The sequence below is a fragment of the Strigops habroptila genome, chromosome 1 (genome assembly GCF_004027225.2).
Source record: "Strigops habroptila isolate Jane chromosome 1, bStrHab1.2.pri, whole genome shotgun sequence".
Classification (NCBI taxonomy): domain Eukaryota; kingdom Metazoa; phylum Chordata; class Aves; order Psittaciformes; family Psittacidae; genus Strigops; species Strigops habroptila.
The window spans coordinates 5,663,440-5,679,735 of NC_044277.2; the positions used below are offsets into that span (position 1 = coordinate 5,663,440).

Below are 16,296 nucleotides of genomic sequence, written 5' to 3' on the forward strand. Positions count from 1 at the left end.
AGTACAGGAAAAAAAAAAGATATAGTCTGTGTCTAAAGAAAGAGGTCTAATTTCTGTATGAAACCAACAAAAAAACCCAGACTGAGAAGAATATAGCTCTTCTTATTGGTGAGGGGAGCACAGTCAAATGTGAGAACAATGGCTAATTCTGTCTGAGTGTCCTAAATAGGCTTCAAATAACTTGCTGCTTTTTGATGCACTTTGTGTTTCTAAGACTGAATGGGAATATCAGAAGAAAAGTTTCAGATGAACAGTGGGAATGAGACACTGCTGAAGGCTGAAGATGACGATGTTCTTAGGAGTCTGGAGTTTTAGCTCTCAGTTGTGCATAAAATTTTAAAACCTCATTCTCTTTTGAAGGCTGTAAAGAAGAAATAGAAGTTGGGAATGGAAAAGGTAGGGAAGGTGTGAAGAAGAGAGGATTATGTAGCTGTGGGAAACTAGTCCAGGTGAAAGTCTGTATTATCTCCTTTTTCCTTCTGTTTTTCACTCCCTCCTCTTCTGTCTGAATTTTCGCTGCTGTTTCATTTTGTGCATGATACCAGCAGCAGGTTATTATTAAGTGGTGTAAGCAGACAACGATTTGTGCGGAGCTGAACTCAGAACTGGTGTCCTGACAGGCACATGTTAACAGAGGACAAATTGAGGTTGCTCTTCATTCTTTTTTTCTGAGTGATCTGACCTAAATTTGCACAGCTGTGTTCACATTTAATCCTGCCTAATAGCTCAAAGGCTTTATATCTCTTAAGAGCAGCCTACTGGCACCTGGCATTTATTCTGGCCCTCGTTCAGTTCTGCCCTACATATCCTCTGGCACAACCTGTTTGTTTTGGTTTGTTTTTTCCCTAGTAGATTTATTCTTCCATCTAAATACCCTTGAAATGATCAGTTTATGAAGGTATAATCTAGACCATTGCTTCTCAGCCTTCTTGAATTTGGTGACCTGTGCAAATTCTCCAGCGTGAATTGGTTCTGCAAACAGAATGTGAGACAGATTTAAGCAAATTGTTGATTTGTTTCCTCAAGTTACTTTCTTTGGATTCATTTGGTACACTCTGTTTTCACCCATGACTGCGGACCATACATTTGGATCTATTGATCTAGAGTGAAGGTTCTCAACTGTGAGGTGCAAGTGGTTTTACTCATAGGATTAATTCTGTTGCTGGAGGTTGAATGTGTACCTACCCCTAGCGATTCACTGGTCCTTTGTGAATTGCTGGTGTGTTTGCAAAAGAAAAAGAACAGTGGAGTAGATAAGAGCAAAAAATGTCACATAAAACAAATCTGCTCCTTTCTTACTTGCTCCACTCTGAATACTCTTTAGGTTATGAGTAATTCTTTAAAGAATCATTTATTATTTGTCTTCTGTGTCTCTAACTCATCAGGTTTGGTGGTAGCAATCAACAGACCTTGAGAAAAGTGATTCATGGTGTTGCACTTTTAATGAACATATGTCTAATGCATCTGACAAACTTGTGGGTATTGATTTTCCTGAGAATATTGAACAGCAAACTTTTCTCTTTTTTTTTTTTTTTTTATGTTAGAAGATTATTTTCAGGGCTTGTATCCAAACTGAGTTAGCTCTTTAGAGTAAAAAATAGTAAATTATCCTTCAGCATTTTGAACTAGGCTGAATGCTTATGTAGTGGAAAAGAAAAAAAAAAGGTTAAATAGACATGATTGAATAAAACTATGTGCCTTGCATTTGTTTTTACCTGTGTCACAAGCCTTCATTTTGGCTTGCATGTTGAAGAAAAAATGAAAAGGATTACAACAGACTGGAAATCTAAAAACCTTAGCAAAAGAGCTGCAAGGGATTATTGCTATCTTGTGCTGTGATACTATCTCATTCTGTAAACTATACTGGGTAATGTTAGGTGGTTGTAAAGATTGGACATCTTACAAAGTAATCCCTGGTACGTTCATGACTAAAAGGAGCATTAGAAGGTTTCTCATGGCTAAGAATAACATGATTTCTGAAGAAAACTTGAGACTGAAACTGTAAATGGTAATGCATGTTAAAACAAACAGAAAAATCACAAAAGCAGTGACCTGAAAGTTGTGGATTTTTTAAGTGCATTTAGGAAACAAACTAACAAGACTTCTGGCTGAGTTCTAAATCATTGAATCATAGAATCATTTAGGCTGGAAAGCACCTTTAAGATCATCAAGCCGTATCATCGAATCATTGAATGGTTTGGGTTGGAAAGCACCTTAAAGTTCATCCAGTTCCAACCCCCTGCCACAGGCAGGGACACCTTCCACTATACCAGGGTGCTCAAAGCCCTGTCCAACCTATCCTTGAAAACTTCCAGGAATTAGAATGTAAGGAAGCCTTGCAACTTGGATCCCTTGCTAAGGATAAGACCATTGACAATGGAATTGGAAAAAATGCAGGAGTCCTCGGTCTTTGGCGGTGCCTCCTGTCAAGTGTGAAGGACAAGTATCCCTTCAAGGAAGAATTGAAAATTCCCGAAGAAGATGGACTAACACTGAGTGAGGTACTCAGTATCTGAGGGAATTAGCTGTGTTGGAGGTGATCTATAGTGACCTGGCATCCAAAGGCTCAGACGAAATCCGGCACATGTGGTACATGCTGTGGAAGTTTGTACGAAATGCACTGGTGTCACACACCCTGGAGACAATGAGCTGGACAGACGTGGAGGCGCCAACTACAGATGAACTGTCCAGACAGTTCCAAGAATATGAAGATAATCTCGCTCCCTCCATATGTGCCTGTGTCTCAGCTGTGGACAGACTGACCCATGTTCAAGCAAGTCAAGAAGGAGAGGTCTTCCTCATGCATACCAACCAAGGCCTCATAAATTGAGAGTTAGCCTTTTTCTCATCAACGGAAAGGGTAATGGTGACACATGCTGCATGTAACCCTGTGGTTCTTCCTGCATGAACAGGGTGAGGACATGAGGAAGTGGGATGGTGAATCTACCTGGAGACTAGAAGCTCAGGTAAACGAACTGCACTAAAATACAGCAGCCAAAAAGTATCCATCCAGCAAAATTACTGTTCTGGTGTCTGTTGGGCAGAGTAGAAGGGTTGATCACACTTTTGACCCTGATGAAGGGACTTCTGTTTTTCAGCTACAAAAGTCAAGTGATGAAGATTCTGACCAGAAAGAGAGAGTTGGCCTGATAGAGGAAAGAGACAACTGGGCTTACTGGACTGTGTGGATTCGATAGCTTGACACATCAGCCCCACAGGAGTATAAAGTTCTAATGGACACCAGTGTACATCTGATGTAATGCCATCAGATTACAAAGGGGCAGAATCCACCTGCATTTCTGGAGTGATGGAAGGATCCTAAGAACAGTTGGTGTGGAGGCTGAGGTAAGCCTAACTGAGAATGAGTAGCAAAAACACCCTATTGTGACTGGTCCAGAGTCTGCATGTATCCTTGACACAGCCTACTTCAGGAGAAGGTACTCCAAAGTCCCAAAAGTGCACCAATGGGCTTTTGGTATAGCTGCCTTGAGTGTGGAGAAGATTAAACAGCTGTCCAGCTTCCCTGGTCTCTCAGAAGATGTGTTTGCAGTGGGGTTGCTGACAATATCCCACCAGTTGAGACTCCCTGGTTCCCACCCATAAACTGATCTGTTGACTGGAGACCCAAAGAGTGCTCGGTAAGACTCATTCACCCTTTAATAATCCCATGTGACCAGTGTGAAAGACTAATGGAGACTGGAGGCTAACAGTGGACTATCAAGGCCTGAACAAAGTCACACAGCTACTGAATGCTGCCAAATTGGATGAAAGTAATCTATGATTTGAGTCGCACATTATGGGAATTACTATATCAGGAATCCCTTGTTGCTAGCCACACTAAAAATAAGGAGAGGAGTTTATTGCAATGTTCAATGTTATAACCTGGCCCAAAGAAACCAGGGGTGGAGTTTGTAACAGATGTAAGTTTAAATTGTTGTAACCCATGATTTGAATTGCATATTATGGGAATTACTATAGCAGGAACCACCTGAAACAGAGGAAGACAAGTCTTACAAGAAGCAGTGGCAAGCACAGCAGTGGCTTGACCCTGATATGGCTTTAGTGCCTGATAACTCCATGCAGCACATCACCTCTCCTGTCCAGAGTGACGGACCATAACAGATGGTGGCCAAAGTCATGGACTAAATGAACTCAGTGGACATCTGGTTGACATTTGTGGACATTTATGAACATTTACAGACATTTCACAGGGGTGGTCCACAGACTAAGGGAATAATACTGTGTATTATGTCAAAGGAATGGAAGTGTGTGGTGGGTAATAGGAATATATTGGATAGTGTGGGACCTGAACATGATGTAAATGCCTCAGCCAATGTTTTGAAAACAAACCAAAACTCTTTTAGGAAAAGAAGAGGTATTCTGAATAAAATTCCAATGCCAGGTCTACCCTCGAATAGTCTAAAAATATATTACTCATGGGAGACCCAGTTCGTAGGTCCTGTTTTGTCAGTGATTGTGTACCAAGAAAGGGTAAAATATAAAATATTGTAAACTACTTAGTTTTGCTAAACAAACCTTGACATTTTCTTCATATCTTTTAGTATTGTACTTGATTGACTCCTTTTAAAAGCGTAAAGGAGGTACCTTGCCATCATCCAAAATCTTAAACAATTACTGGCTTGATTGATTTTGACAAATTGAGGTCTTACCTTTTTGAATTCATTGTTTTGTTGAAGACCTCACATTTCCCATTTTTGCTGGTTGCACTGGAAGGGAAAAAGGGACAGGTTCTGTAAACTGGAGAAGGGTTAATGACAGTTTTGTAGTGAAAGAACTTACTGACATTGAGACTGCTTTGGACTCAAGCAATTAATGTATGCTCAGACATGGCTATTGAGATGCAATCACTGCTTGTTAAGGACTGGGGATCCAGTTTCAAGCCGCATGAAGGTGAAACACTGGAGCAATTTAATTAATAAAGAAAAATAAACAAAAAAGAGGACTTGGTTTAATGGCTGCTTTCTAATTTCTTTAATTCTCAGAGCATATCTGTATATGTTTATTATTCTCATACTGTTCCTTAGAATTTTACAGTGGGCAGGGACATTTGTGCGAGGAGAATAAGAATATCTCACTGTGACTTCTACACACCTTAATCAAGGAATTCATAAATTAAATAAATAAAATAAATAAATAAATTAGGGCCAGACCACAACAAATGCCAGTTTCTGAAGAAATTCACCATAAAATAAAAGCTTTAAAAACAGTAAGATAGTGGTGCAATACCGAAGATAATTATGTGCTGGTTTTCCTGAGCTTCATTTTCCAGCTTTACTCTCTTAGATGAATGTTTCTAGGTTTATGAGTCACTGCCCTTTATCACATGATGTTTTGTTCTCTTGTCATTGGTATTTTTCTCTTTTCTTTTTTTTCTTTTTCTCTTGGCTTCTGTGATTGAGAGGGACAGGAATGGCGAAAGCACTAAAAAAAGTCTGCTTGATTTTTCACTCAGATGTAATTGAACAAATACTAGAAAGTTCATGGACTGTCAGAGCACGCAGCATCCTGTCCTTATTTCCAGCCTGCTCTGTCCCCATCTCACGTTCTTCTACTCCCCTTGGTTGGGTTGATGCTGATTGCAGCAGAAAATTGACAGACTTGTTTTTAACTTCAAGGAGTTTAACAGTTGTGTGTGTGTGATACATAACCAACTATTCGCCTGCTGTCAGAGGGCTCAGTCAGTTGACTGTATTTCTAAAGTGTCATTCACACAAAAACTGTGAATCGAAAAGGATGCAGAGAGCAATGGAGGATAAAGATGGATAAAGCTTTTGCAGTATGGCCAGTATCGTATGTTGTACAATCTTGAATACAGAAGGCACCACCACTGACAACAGTGGAGTTGTGGGGAGTAAAATGAAGTCTTCCTTTAAAAATGCAAGTGAGCCAGTCTCTAATCCTTAAACATTTAGATTTTCATAGGCCTTTATTTGTATAAAGGATTCTGATTTTCACTTAGTGTCTCTTTTCTGCAAGTAAAATGACAATTTGACTGTCTCTTGCTAGGACACCAGCTGTAGTTAGAAGGACAGTCTGCTAAAGTGGTGACCTGACTAGTAACATCAGTGCACATAGGACAGCAGAGCACAACCAGTGACGATGGAAGCACCTGATGAATCAATCCAGTGCTTTGGAGTGATGAGAATGATCATGGAGACTGCTATTACAGAGGTGTAGGGTGAAAACAACTTCCCATGTTGCTTTAGTAGCTTCACACTGATATTTACTAGTGTTTTCTTCAGTTCTTTTCTGAAAAATGTAAAGATTTCTACTTAAAACTAGACATTTTAGAACAAAACACACTGAATTAAAGACTTCCCAAGAATCACTTCTGTACTCTTCTTTAAACTGCTCACTAGATAAATGATGATATTTCAGTACTGGTAACATTCCCTGTTGTGTTTACACTGCTAATGTAATGACGTCCTTCGCTTCAGTATTATTTATACGGACTATTCCTCTATTTATAACCCAAGGTTGTCCTGCATAGTGATCAGTGAGTAAGGGGTGGTCAGAGGTCCTTCAGAAGCTTTGGATTTTGAAGGACTATGGTCAGGTTCCTTTAAGCAGGCACCTGGTACCTTGGTGCACAAATTTAAGCACTTGTGTTTTTTTGCTCCAGTGACGCCTGCAGCCATTTTGCCAGATTTCAGAGCTTCTTTTATTGAAGAATGATGTCCATGCCTCTGAGCAGGTTTTCTTTAAACCTTGCTAAGTGCCATGATGATAAGGTGCCCCAGAGGCTCCTTTTAGTGCTTGTCAGGTGTTCCCTGCAGTGCCCTGTTCCTGGGGGCTCAGTCCATATAGCCATCTGATGTAGATTAGTGTGCTCTGATCCTCTGGTGGGGTGGATGAAAGTCCAACCATATAGTAGCTATTTACTCCTTCATTCTGGTGATCAGTGAAGGAAGTAAGTTACAGAAACAGTTGGGGTTTTTTTTTAGGACAATTCTTAAAGGTATAAAGCGTGCTAAGCAAAATGTAAATACAGAGAAGACCTTTGTGTGTATTTCCATGCATTTAATTTTTCATTTATCCTAGCTAACCCTAGTTTCATGTCATACTTTCTCTCTTCGGCTATATTGGTGTTGGTCTGAACTGGCTTGCCATCCATTCACACCTCTCCTCTTTAAACTGTTGTCTTCAAAAGCGTGGAGTTTCCTTTGATCCTGAGCTTTTGGTCTAGGGAAGTATGCCTCAGCACAACATGCAGATTTATCCAGAAGCAATTCATCCAATTAGCACTCTCCTCGAGGCTAAATACCTTGTCAGAGTATTGCTTTGTAGCATTGTGTGGTTTTCTCTTGGCTTCCTACACACAGTCTGCTTTGCTTTGATACTGTACACTGAGACGAGACTATCACGCACATAATCAGGTGAATATGTCATACACATTCCTTAAAAACAATATACAGCTCCTTAGAAAGGAGTGCAGAAAGGCGAAAGGAGAGAGCATTAGTCTCATTCCTGTTGAAATAGTGAAAGGAGGAAAAAAAAAAAAAGAATAGCACTTTGCCAAGTTTCAGTTTACCTTCACTGCTGCTAAATCATGACCTGACATGAGCTAATGTAGACTTCCTTACCTTGGAGGTGTATCTGTACCAGATGGATGGCTTAGCAATTGTCATAGAATCATAGAATGGTTTGGGTTGGAAAGGACCTTAAGATTAGTTTCAACCCCCCGTCATGGGCAGGAACACTTCACACTAGACCATGTTGCCCACGGCCCTGTCCAACCTGACCTTGTATACTGCCAGAAATAGTTATAGACATGTATTACGTATATCGCATACATCTTATGTCCCATTCTTGTAATTCCAAAGTCAATATCTGCAATGTTAGTTTTTGAATGAAAAATCAACAACTTTTTTATTCTGGGATGAGCTCTTTTTGAAAAATGGCAGTGCTTGAGAGGATAGCCAGGAAGAAAACATAGTTTAAAATAATCAATGTAATAAGCCAGTAGGTTGGCAAATTACTAATCAAGAGTGAGCACTGAGACTTCTCAGAAAGCTACAGCCTAATACTTGTCTTCATGTACCATGTATCAAAAGACTTCATGTATCAAAGTCCTCTTCATTCCTGGTTCATTGAAAGAAATGCTCAAAGTTCTGAGTGCTGTGGAAATTACCAGTTAGCACATATGGAGAAATTCTTCACTTGGCAGTCTGAGCTCTATGACCATTTAAAGACCCATATGTCTCAGATAGGGGAATTATTAGCAGCCTTGACATGGGTCATCCTCAGAGTTTGTACTTGGCTGCTGTCAAACAGCTACCAAAATGATGCTTTTGAATGTGTTAGAGAAATCTGATCTCTATCTATAGAGATATATGATGCTATAGACAATTTCCAGACAGCTTGCAGATTGTCAGAAGTAAACTTGCATGGAGGAAAGGAGGAAAAGGCAAATAGAAAGTTTAAAATATGTCCAAAAACTGTAAAAGCCCTTGGCTTTCCTCTGCTACAATTAGGGGAATGTTGAGGGTATACATTGGTGTATTAAGTAGGGCTGGTTTGGAAATGTACTTTCCCAAAACTTCCTTGAGGTTACTTGAAAACCTGGACTATTCTATGATTTAGTGAACTTACGAGATATTATCTGTAAGGGCTGTAATGCTTCAAATTGTGATCTGACTGTTGTGGCCTATTAGGTGCTTTGATTGCCAGCATTTTCCTTAGAAGAATCTCTTCCATTCATCAATGTTTAAATTATTCATATTTCTTCAGAAGCTTCCCTTCTGGGACTTCAGTTAAGTCATAGGAAGGTTCAAAAGCAAGAGAATGCTGAATTCTTGCTCTCGTCTGTCTAGGGTTTTTGTCTTTTGGGCCTGTGATTTTACAGAAATGAGCTGTGCTGAACCTGGATATCTGCCGTTTGGTAAAATAAGAAGAAAAAAATCAATTTCCCATATGAGAGTAGCAAGAGAGTTAATTAAGATTTGCTCCGAGATTCTTGCACATAATATGTTATTTACTTTTTGCTTCTTATACTTTCCATAATATTATTATTCTGTCCTCAGGCTAAAAAATTAGACTTTTTACCTCTCTTAATTACTGCTTTGATCTGGCTTTTAGCAAGTCTTCCTGAAAATGGAGCCCAACGATGTTACTGGAAAGATTCCAGTTGATTTCAGTCAGTTTCAAGCTTTGCATGAACCCCAAGATGCTGAATAAAATGTAGTAATCCATTCATGGATTTGCTAAGCAAAATACTTCAAATGTTCATAATGCCTCTATATATGTGTTGTTTAGGTGATGACCTGAAAAAATCATGTCTGAGGTCCAGGGAACGGTCGAGTTTTCTGTGGAGCTACACAAATTCCATAATGTGGACCTCTTCCAGAGAGGGTGAGTTGATGTTTCCTGATAACAGAGGAGTAGTTTGCAGAACAGAGTTAAACTGCTAAACAAATTCTTTTCTGCCAAATGCAGTTATATTTCATGCAATCTCTAGGACAGGGAAGGATGTCATTGGGCTTTCATTGCTGTCAAGGAAGATCAATGTACATTACTTTCACTATAAAGTCAGACTGACTGACTTGGTTTTGTAATACAATGCTGTAATGCTCCAAATTACTTTAAGCATCTGCTCAGATATAAGTACAATAGCTGCTTTAGATGCTTCTGGACAGGTTTTGAGCCTCTGTGCTAAATTATAGCTGTATTGAACTATAAGGAAAACACGTTAATTTTAGGGTCATAAATCTAATTACTATATTCTTTTAATGAAATTAGCTAAATCCTACTATTTCAGAAGAGAAAATGAATACCCATCTTTGCCTAAAGCTCTGTTTCTGGTGGCTACATTGTTTTTTCACGTCCCTCTAAGTTACGAGAATACATACAGCTTCTGGTCTACTTCATTTGCCCTATTCTTTTGCAACACTCTTCCTAACAGTTTTTTTTAACAACCTCGTGGCTATGAAGTGGAGAAGCTTCATCAAGTGTGAGTTGTTACTCTTCTTGCATATTGTACCCCAGAGGTGTTATTCAGTGAGGAAAAGATAAGATAAAGAAACACTTTTTGAGAAGACCAAAAGACCCAAATAGGTGAAAAGAAGGTACTTCATGGACAACAGTGGGTCTAGTGGAGTATTATTTTCTTTCATTTATGAGGATTGATGTATACAGAACACTACTCTCTTTCAGACCTTAGCTTGGTACAGGGATGGTTCATATCAGATTTGCTTATCTCAAGCACTCTTGCCTGCAAGAAAACCATGGAATTGTTTCAAGTATTGGGATGGATTAGGTAGAGTTGTTTCTGTCTGTATACAGGCTTTTTGTTATATGTTTTTACTGTGATGAGTTATGTGGGAAAGATGCTGTGAACTTGAATGAAGGAAACATGGCTCTATTTTGTTTTAACAGCTGGCATCTGTCATTCTGTTCATGTCTCCAAGTGAATAAACACCAACTTTATGTTAGAAAGCATTCTGACTATATCAAGTACTTGTCATATATATATATATATATATATAAAATCCTCTGTGCTTGAGTTGTTTGGTTTATTTGAGTTATAAAACAACTCTCCTGTGTCTTCTGGTCCTTATGACCTTAGAAGATAATCCTAGCTATAGATTTTTTTCGTGGCTTCTGGTGATTACTGTAAATGTCTTTGATCTTCCTCACATTTGAAAATCAAAACTCATCTGTGAGTTCAGTGGTTGTTTCAGATTTAGATGGTAGGATGTTCATAGGTTAGCCAGGAATCTTCCCACTTTTAATGTTACTGTGTGATGAGCTGCCTGTTTTTTGTCATATTAGTCTGCTTCTAAATTCAATAATTTCCATAAAGTGCTTTTGTTGGTTTTGACAGTCAGATCAAATCTCTGGTGTGGGGGTAAACCTAGCACTAACACAGATAATATATTCTGCTGTCACGCTAATGAGTTCGTAATTACCCTTGCTTTTTTCCCCACTGGTGCTTACCTTGCTTTACTGATTAATATTCCAACCACACAGCACCACAGGTTATACTGCATTAATTTGTTTACAGTTATTTTTCTTTCTATGTATGCTGCACATCATTACATTCATATAGTGTATACATATAGTTTGAACCTTTGCACTTCCAACTTAATCCTTTGTTGTGTCTCAGATTTGGTGATCAGTGTCCTTTGGGTGGTTTCATCTACTCAGCAGCCCCTATAACTGTAGCATGGAAGTGTGAAGAAAAGGAGTAGATGAGCTTGCCAAATTTCATTTTAACTTGGGCACATTTTTTATTGTTTTCCCCTATTGCCATTGTTGATATTCACTATAAACATCTGGGATATCTTGGGTCGACTTATGGTCTCCCCAGATGAGAGAGTGGTAGAAGTAATAATGATGAGAATTTTCTATTTAACTAGTGTTTTTCTTTTTTTAGTGCTTTGTAAACTGAGTCAGTATCACTCTGTCTTGCTGAAGGCCGAAAAGGTGATTTATGAAAGGCTGTCCCTCAGGACAGCAGCAGAGCTGAAGTGAATCTTAATTTCTGTGGGAACACAACATGTTGGGTTTTTTAACAACAAAAACAACATTGTTAATGTGTTAGTTTAACAGTATTAATAATACTTAACGGTATTAATAGTTAACACTATTAATAATCAACAGTATTAAGAATAATTTATGTCACATGCTCTTCCTCTTAATACTTTGGTACAAAACCAAAATAAAAACAACCATAATAAAAACCTGATTATGTATCTCCACAAATACAGAACAGTCCAGGTACTGCATGCCTAACTGACAGAAGGTTGAAATTCCTGGGTTGGAACTGTGTGCCTGTGCAGAAGTAATGACAGTATTTTCCAAAACAGTCAGTGTCGGCTAACTGTCTTAAAGACAGTACCTTTAGGGAGAGCGTGTCTGTGTCAGCAGTGAGCTCTCTGGAGAAGAGCACTCCATGCAAATAAAGGAATGAATAAATCAACACATTTAGCAAAAGAATCCTGGGAGAATCAGCCCTTCTGAAGCCGTTAGGTGATGGTTAATACTAAAACTTGATTAAGAACATGATCTGCTGGCTGTAAGCCACAGTGTAAAAGTGCTTTAAAATGCAAGGCCTTCAGTAATGGTCCTGTTCTATTTTTGATTGCATTGAAAGCTATTTTGAATTCTGTATGCACACAGCCAGTTGCCATCTTTCCCTCCCCACGAGAAATAGAAGCTCCTTAATCTATCTATCTGAAAAACACCCTGTGATATTTGAATCTTTTAACCTGTATAAATGGTTAATACTGAAATAGACTCTAATAAAAAAGTAAAGATTTTTAAAAAATGTATTTGTTATGGTTATATGTTTCTGGCATATATAACAGGAACAGTCATCAGCAAATTTTGTGTTGCAGGTAGTTTACTTTGGTCAATTAGTGTTAAATTTATCTTCTGAAGCTCAAATATAAGTGTCAGTATTTATAGACATCAAAGGTTAAATGTTGTAGGTGCTACTATAGCAGTAGAAAGAAGCTTTTCTTTGGTCAAACCAAAGGATTTGCAATGCTGTTTGATGCCAGAGTTCTAAAGGTTGAGTCATAAGTAATGCAATTTCTGGAAAACGTTTTCAAGTTTCCTCTCCTTAATTCTCTCCATTGTGTGCTGCTTGATAACTGGTGACATATTTTCTCTGCTGAAATTAGCCAATTCTGATTTTCCTTAATAAAGTAGGAAATAAAATTATCCCTGACTGCCAGAGACCAATTAATTGATCTGTCTAGTTCAGTCAGAAGCAATCCTTCTGCACCTTTTTTTTCTTAAAGCTTTTCTTAAAGCTTGAAAGAGAAAAAAGACCAGCAACCCACAACTACTATGTTTACAAGATAAGCAACTTTTGGAGTCAGTGAAGGAATAGAAGGTACAAAGAAGGTAAAATAGTGACTTAATAACACTAGGATTCTGGGAATGATGTATTATAAACCAAGATAAGTCATTAGTTACCAATCACAGGACTGTATCAACTGCTTATCAGTCTTATCACTCTTCAAATTCAAGGCTGCAATTTGTGTCTGACAGACTGATGTTTTATGTGTGTAACGTGTGGTGGAGAATAAAAATGAGTGGAAAAATGATAACCAGCTTCCTCTAAATGAATGCAACTTTGCACTGGGGAAAAGATCGGTGGTCTCAGAGTTTACAAAACCATACGAGTATCTGACGAAGTATCAGTAACATTCAGAGCTGCTGAAAACAGTATCTTCTCAACAAGACTAAATGTGCAAAACATCCGTGCTGCCTACATGGCCAATGGTTTTTCCGTACTTAGTCATGAAGTCATCTCTTCAGATGCAAAATGAAGCAGTTCCTTTCCTCAGCAAACTGAGGTTCAGAGATCAGCCAATGCCTTTCTTGTCAGGACGGATACCTGGAAAATACAGTTTGTATCCAGGGGTTCAGCTCTTATTTCCATCTGTTGTCCATCAGGACATGGAGTCTTTGAGATACAGTGTCAGGCCTTTGACATCTTTTGGCAGGCTGGGGTAGTGGTTTCAATTTAGTTGATTCTACAATTCTATGATCTACATCATAGTCTAGGACAGAGGCAAATCTTGTTACTTTGTTAATAACAATATAAATTTCTTCAGACTGAGAACCTGCTGCACTGAACTGACAGGATTGAAAGTCGTGAAGCACAAACCCATACACATGAAAGTAGTTGAAGTGCTGGTGTTCAGTAAGCTAAACATCAATCTCCCAAAATTTAGCAAATGTTCAACTACAGGAGAATCATGTATGATGAGTTATTTTCATAACAGTTGGTGAAGACAGTTCTCTCATTTGGTTAGTTAGTGTAGCCACCCTTAATTTTCAGGCACCCTGTGTCTACTGAAAACGTTGTGGGATCTCCAGTGTCAGTGCTAGGGGAAAAAGACTGAAACTAAATAAAGTGGAGCCTAAAATATGAGACTATTCTGTAGATGAAGAGCAGCATCTCAATAAACTCTGTTGGCTGATGATCAAAATGATCAGTGGAAAGTAGGATATTCTTGTATCTGGAAATTATGTTCCTCCTTCAAATAGTAAGCAATACTCTGGCTCATCTTAACCTAAACACATTAGGTAAGTGTTCTGTGTCACTTCGATACTTACATGGAACTGAGCCAAAGGCCAACTCCAACTCATTTAATAGGTTGACTAACCAAGGCAATACCACAGAGTTAATACAGTCTAAATTCATAAATAAGGGCCCTGGACAGCTAGTACTTTGGACCCTGAGATGTTTTCACATCTTAGATAAGGCAGGGAACTTCTGAAATGCAGCCAATGTACAGTGATGAAAACTGTGTCTTGCCTGCTGGAGCTCCTTCTTCTGTGACCTACTGTGGTCAGTTCCCTTTTTGTGTCTTTTCTGCCATTTTGATGATTGTACATTAACCAGATGGTGTAAAATAAGTGATAGCTTTATGCAGGGAATATTCATATCCATCTGTTGCATTCAAGTGTATCACACTACAATGGTTCAGTGCATAGCAAAGAAAGGAGAGGTGAACCTAAGCAAAGCACAAGTTACAGTTAGATGACAGCTTCCTGTAGAGTATGCCTCACTGTCCTTTGAGGGAAAATATATGTATTTATAAACGTATACACATAACTGGTCTGTCTAGCCCTCAGCTTGTGGCTGCCCCTAGGTCGCTTACTGTTAATAACCATAACAGATATGACTGATATTCCTACTACCTCTGTTTGCATCGGACATACCCTTTTGCTCAGATGTCTTAATGTGAATTGTGCTGAGCTATAGAAATGTCATTATGAGGGAGTTGCTACAAAATACTGTGCATTATGTCACAGGCAGCTTGTGAGCGTGTGCTGGACACCAGATCATATGGGAAGCTGCTGTAGAAAGCAGAGGATAACTTACTTTCTGTCTTCCGAGTGCTTTGCAGCCTGTGACCAGATTCTAGTCTTAAGCTCAGGATTGAACATGGTGATCAGCAATTCTTTTATTTATTAATTTTAGCGAAGTAGAATCTTGTGTCAGAAATGCAAAATGCACCTGCACGAAGGATCATCCCTTCTCTGGGACCTGACTGGAGCAGTGCAGTGAACCCCTATATAAAATGGGATCATCTCCAAGCGTCAGACATCTTAGAACTCATCTGGCATTTCTGACAAGAGCACGCAATAGTGTGTTTGTGTGTGCGAAGAATGTAGATTTAAATTGAAAGCATTCTACTGATTTAAAAGAAAAACACTCTTTCTACCTAAGGGGAGTGAATAAAAGGAAAATTATATGACAGACTTTGGTCTTCGTGGAAGTCGTACGGAGGGTTGCTCAGATATTAGTGATAAGTATCGTATAAGAATCTCATACAGAATGAGTTTAAACATAAAAGGAAAAGCTTGTCATCTGGAGTGTTTATGAACATATTTGTAAGTAAAGAAGGCTATATAATTTTGGATGTTTAGACAAAGCCAGTACTATAGCAGAATGGACACTTTGTAGTGATCTTGTCAGAAATGGGTTGTGATAGCCAAATAATTAATACAAGGATCTACATCTCAGAAACTACACGGATTTCACTGTTCTTCCAGCCTCAGATTTCAAGACTGCTAAGTCCTGAGGAAATCAGTTAAAACCATGTAGCATTTTATGTGTTTTGGGCTTCTATAGCCTTCTTCAAAACCACTTCAACAATGGGAGTCTCTCCATCGGCTTGTTGGATTGTGTCTTCTCTGATTTAGAGTCTGGCAAGCAATGCATCTCAGTAACTCATGCCTCCAAAGAAGCTTCTTTGTGATACCTAATATTAAGCCGTAACATTTCTAGTCAGATTTCTGTGCCAGAATTTGTAGCTGAGCCTTTGGCAATGTCTGTGCTTCCGATGTTGATCCTACCCTTTTTTTATAAAGCCGTGTTTCCTGGAGTTGGGCAATTGGAGATGAAATTCTTGTATTATTTAAAATTAACCTTTTAATGCTCATGATTGCTATGGAAACCATAGAAGGTTGTATCCCAAAGCTTCAAAATATAATTTCATATTTATTAGTTTTAAAAAATAGTTTGAAAATATTTACTCCAGGTTCTATTCCTTTGTTAAACAACCCATTGTTGGTAAGCACTGCTGGAAGAGTGGAAAGAAAAGACAAAAAGAAGAAAACCCCAACTTGTCTGTTTTATTTGGTTGACCAAAAAATAAACCTTTGCCCCTTTACATCTGGATACCATTTTCTCTAAGGAGAGCAAATACCACCCTGATCCAAGTGACATTTACATTGCTGCTTTGATGAGTTTCTGAGTGAATTATGTCAGAAAAGAGCTTCAATTTCACTGATCATGATTTACATTTA

General features: G+C 38.6%; 1 protein-coding gene across 4 annotated transcripts in view; it reads left to right on the forward strand.

Moving 5' to 3' along the window:
* The window catches only part of FAM135B (family with sequence similarity 135 member B), a 205,928-nt gene that overhangs the window by 50,050 nt on the left and 139,582 nt on the right, over window positions 1–16,296 (forward strand). For all 4 annotated transcript variants that reach the window (XM_030502179.1, XM_030502196.1, XM_030502206.1 and 1 more), the window contains exon 2: window positions 9,277–9,372. In XM_030502179.1, coding sequence (XP_030358039.1) covers window positions 9,296–9,372 — 77 coding nt within the window. In that variant the 5' untranslated portion in view covers window positions 9,277–9,295. The remainder of the gene's footprint in view (window positions 1–9,276; window positions 9,373–16,296) is intronic.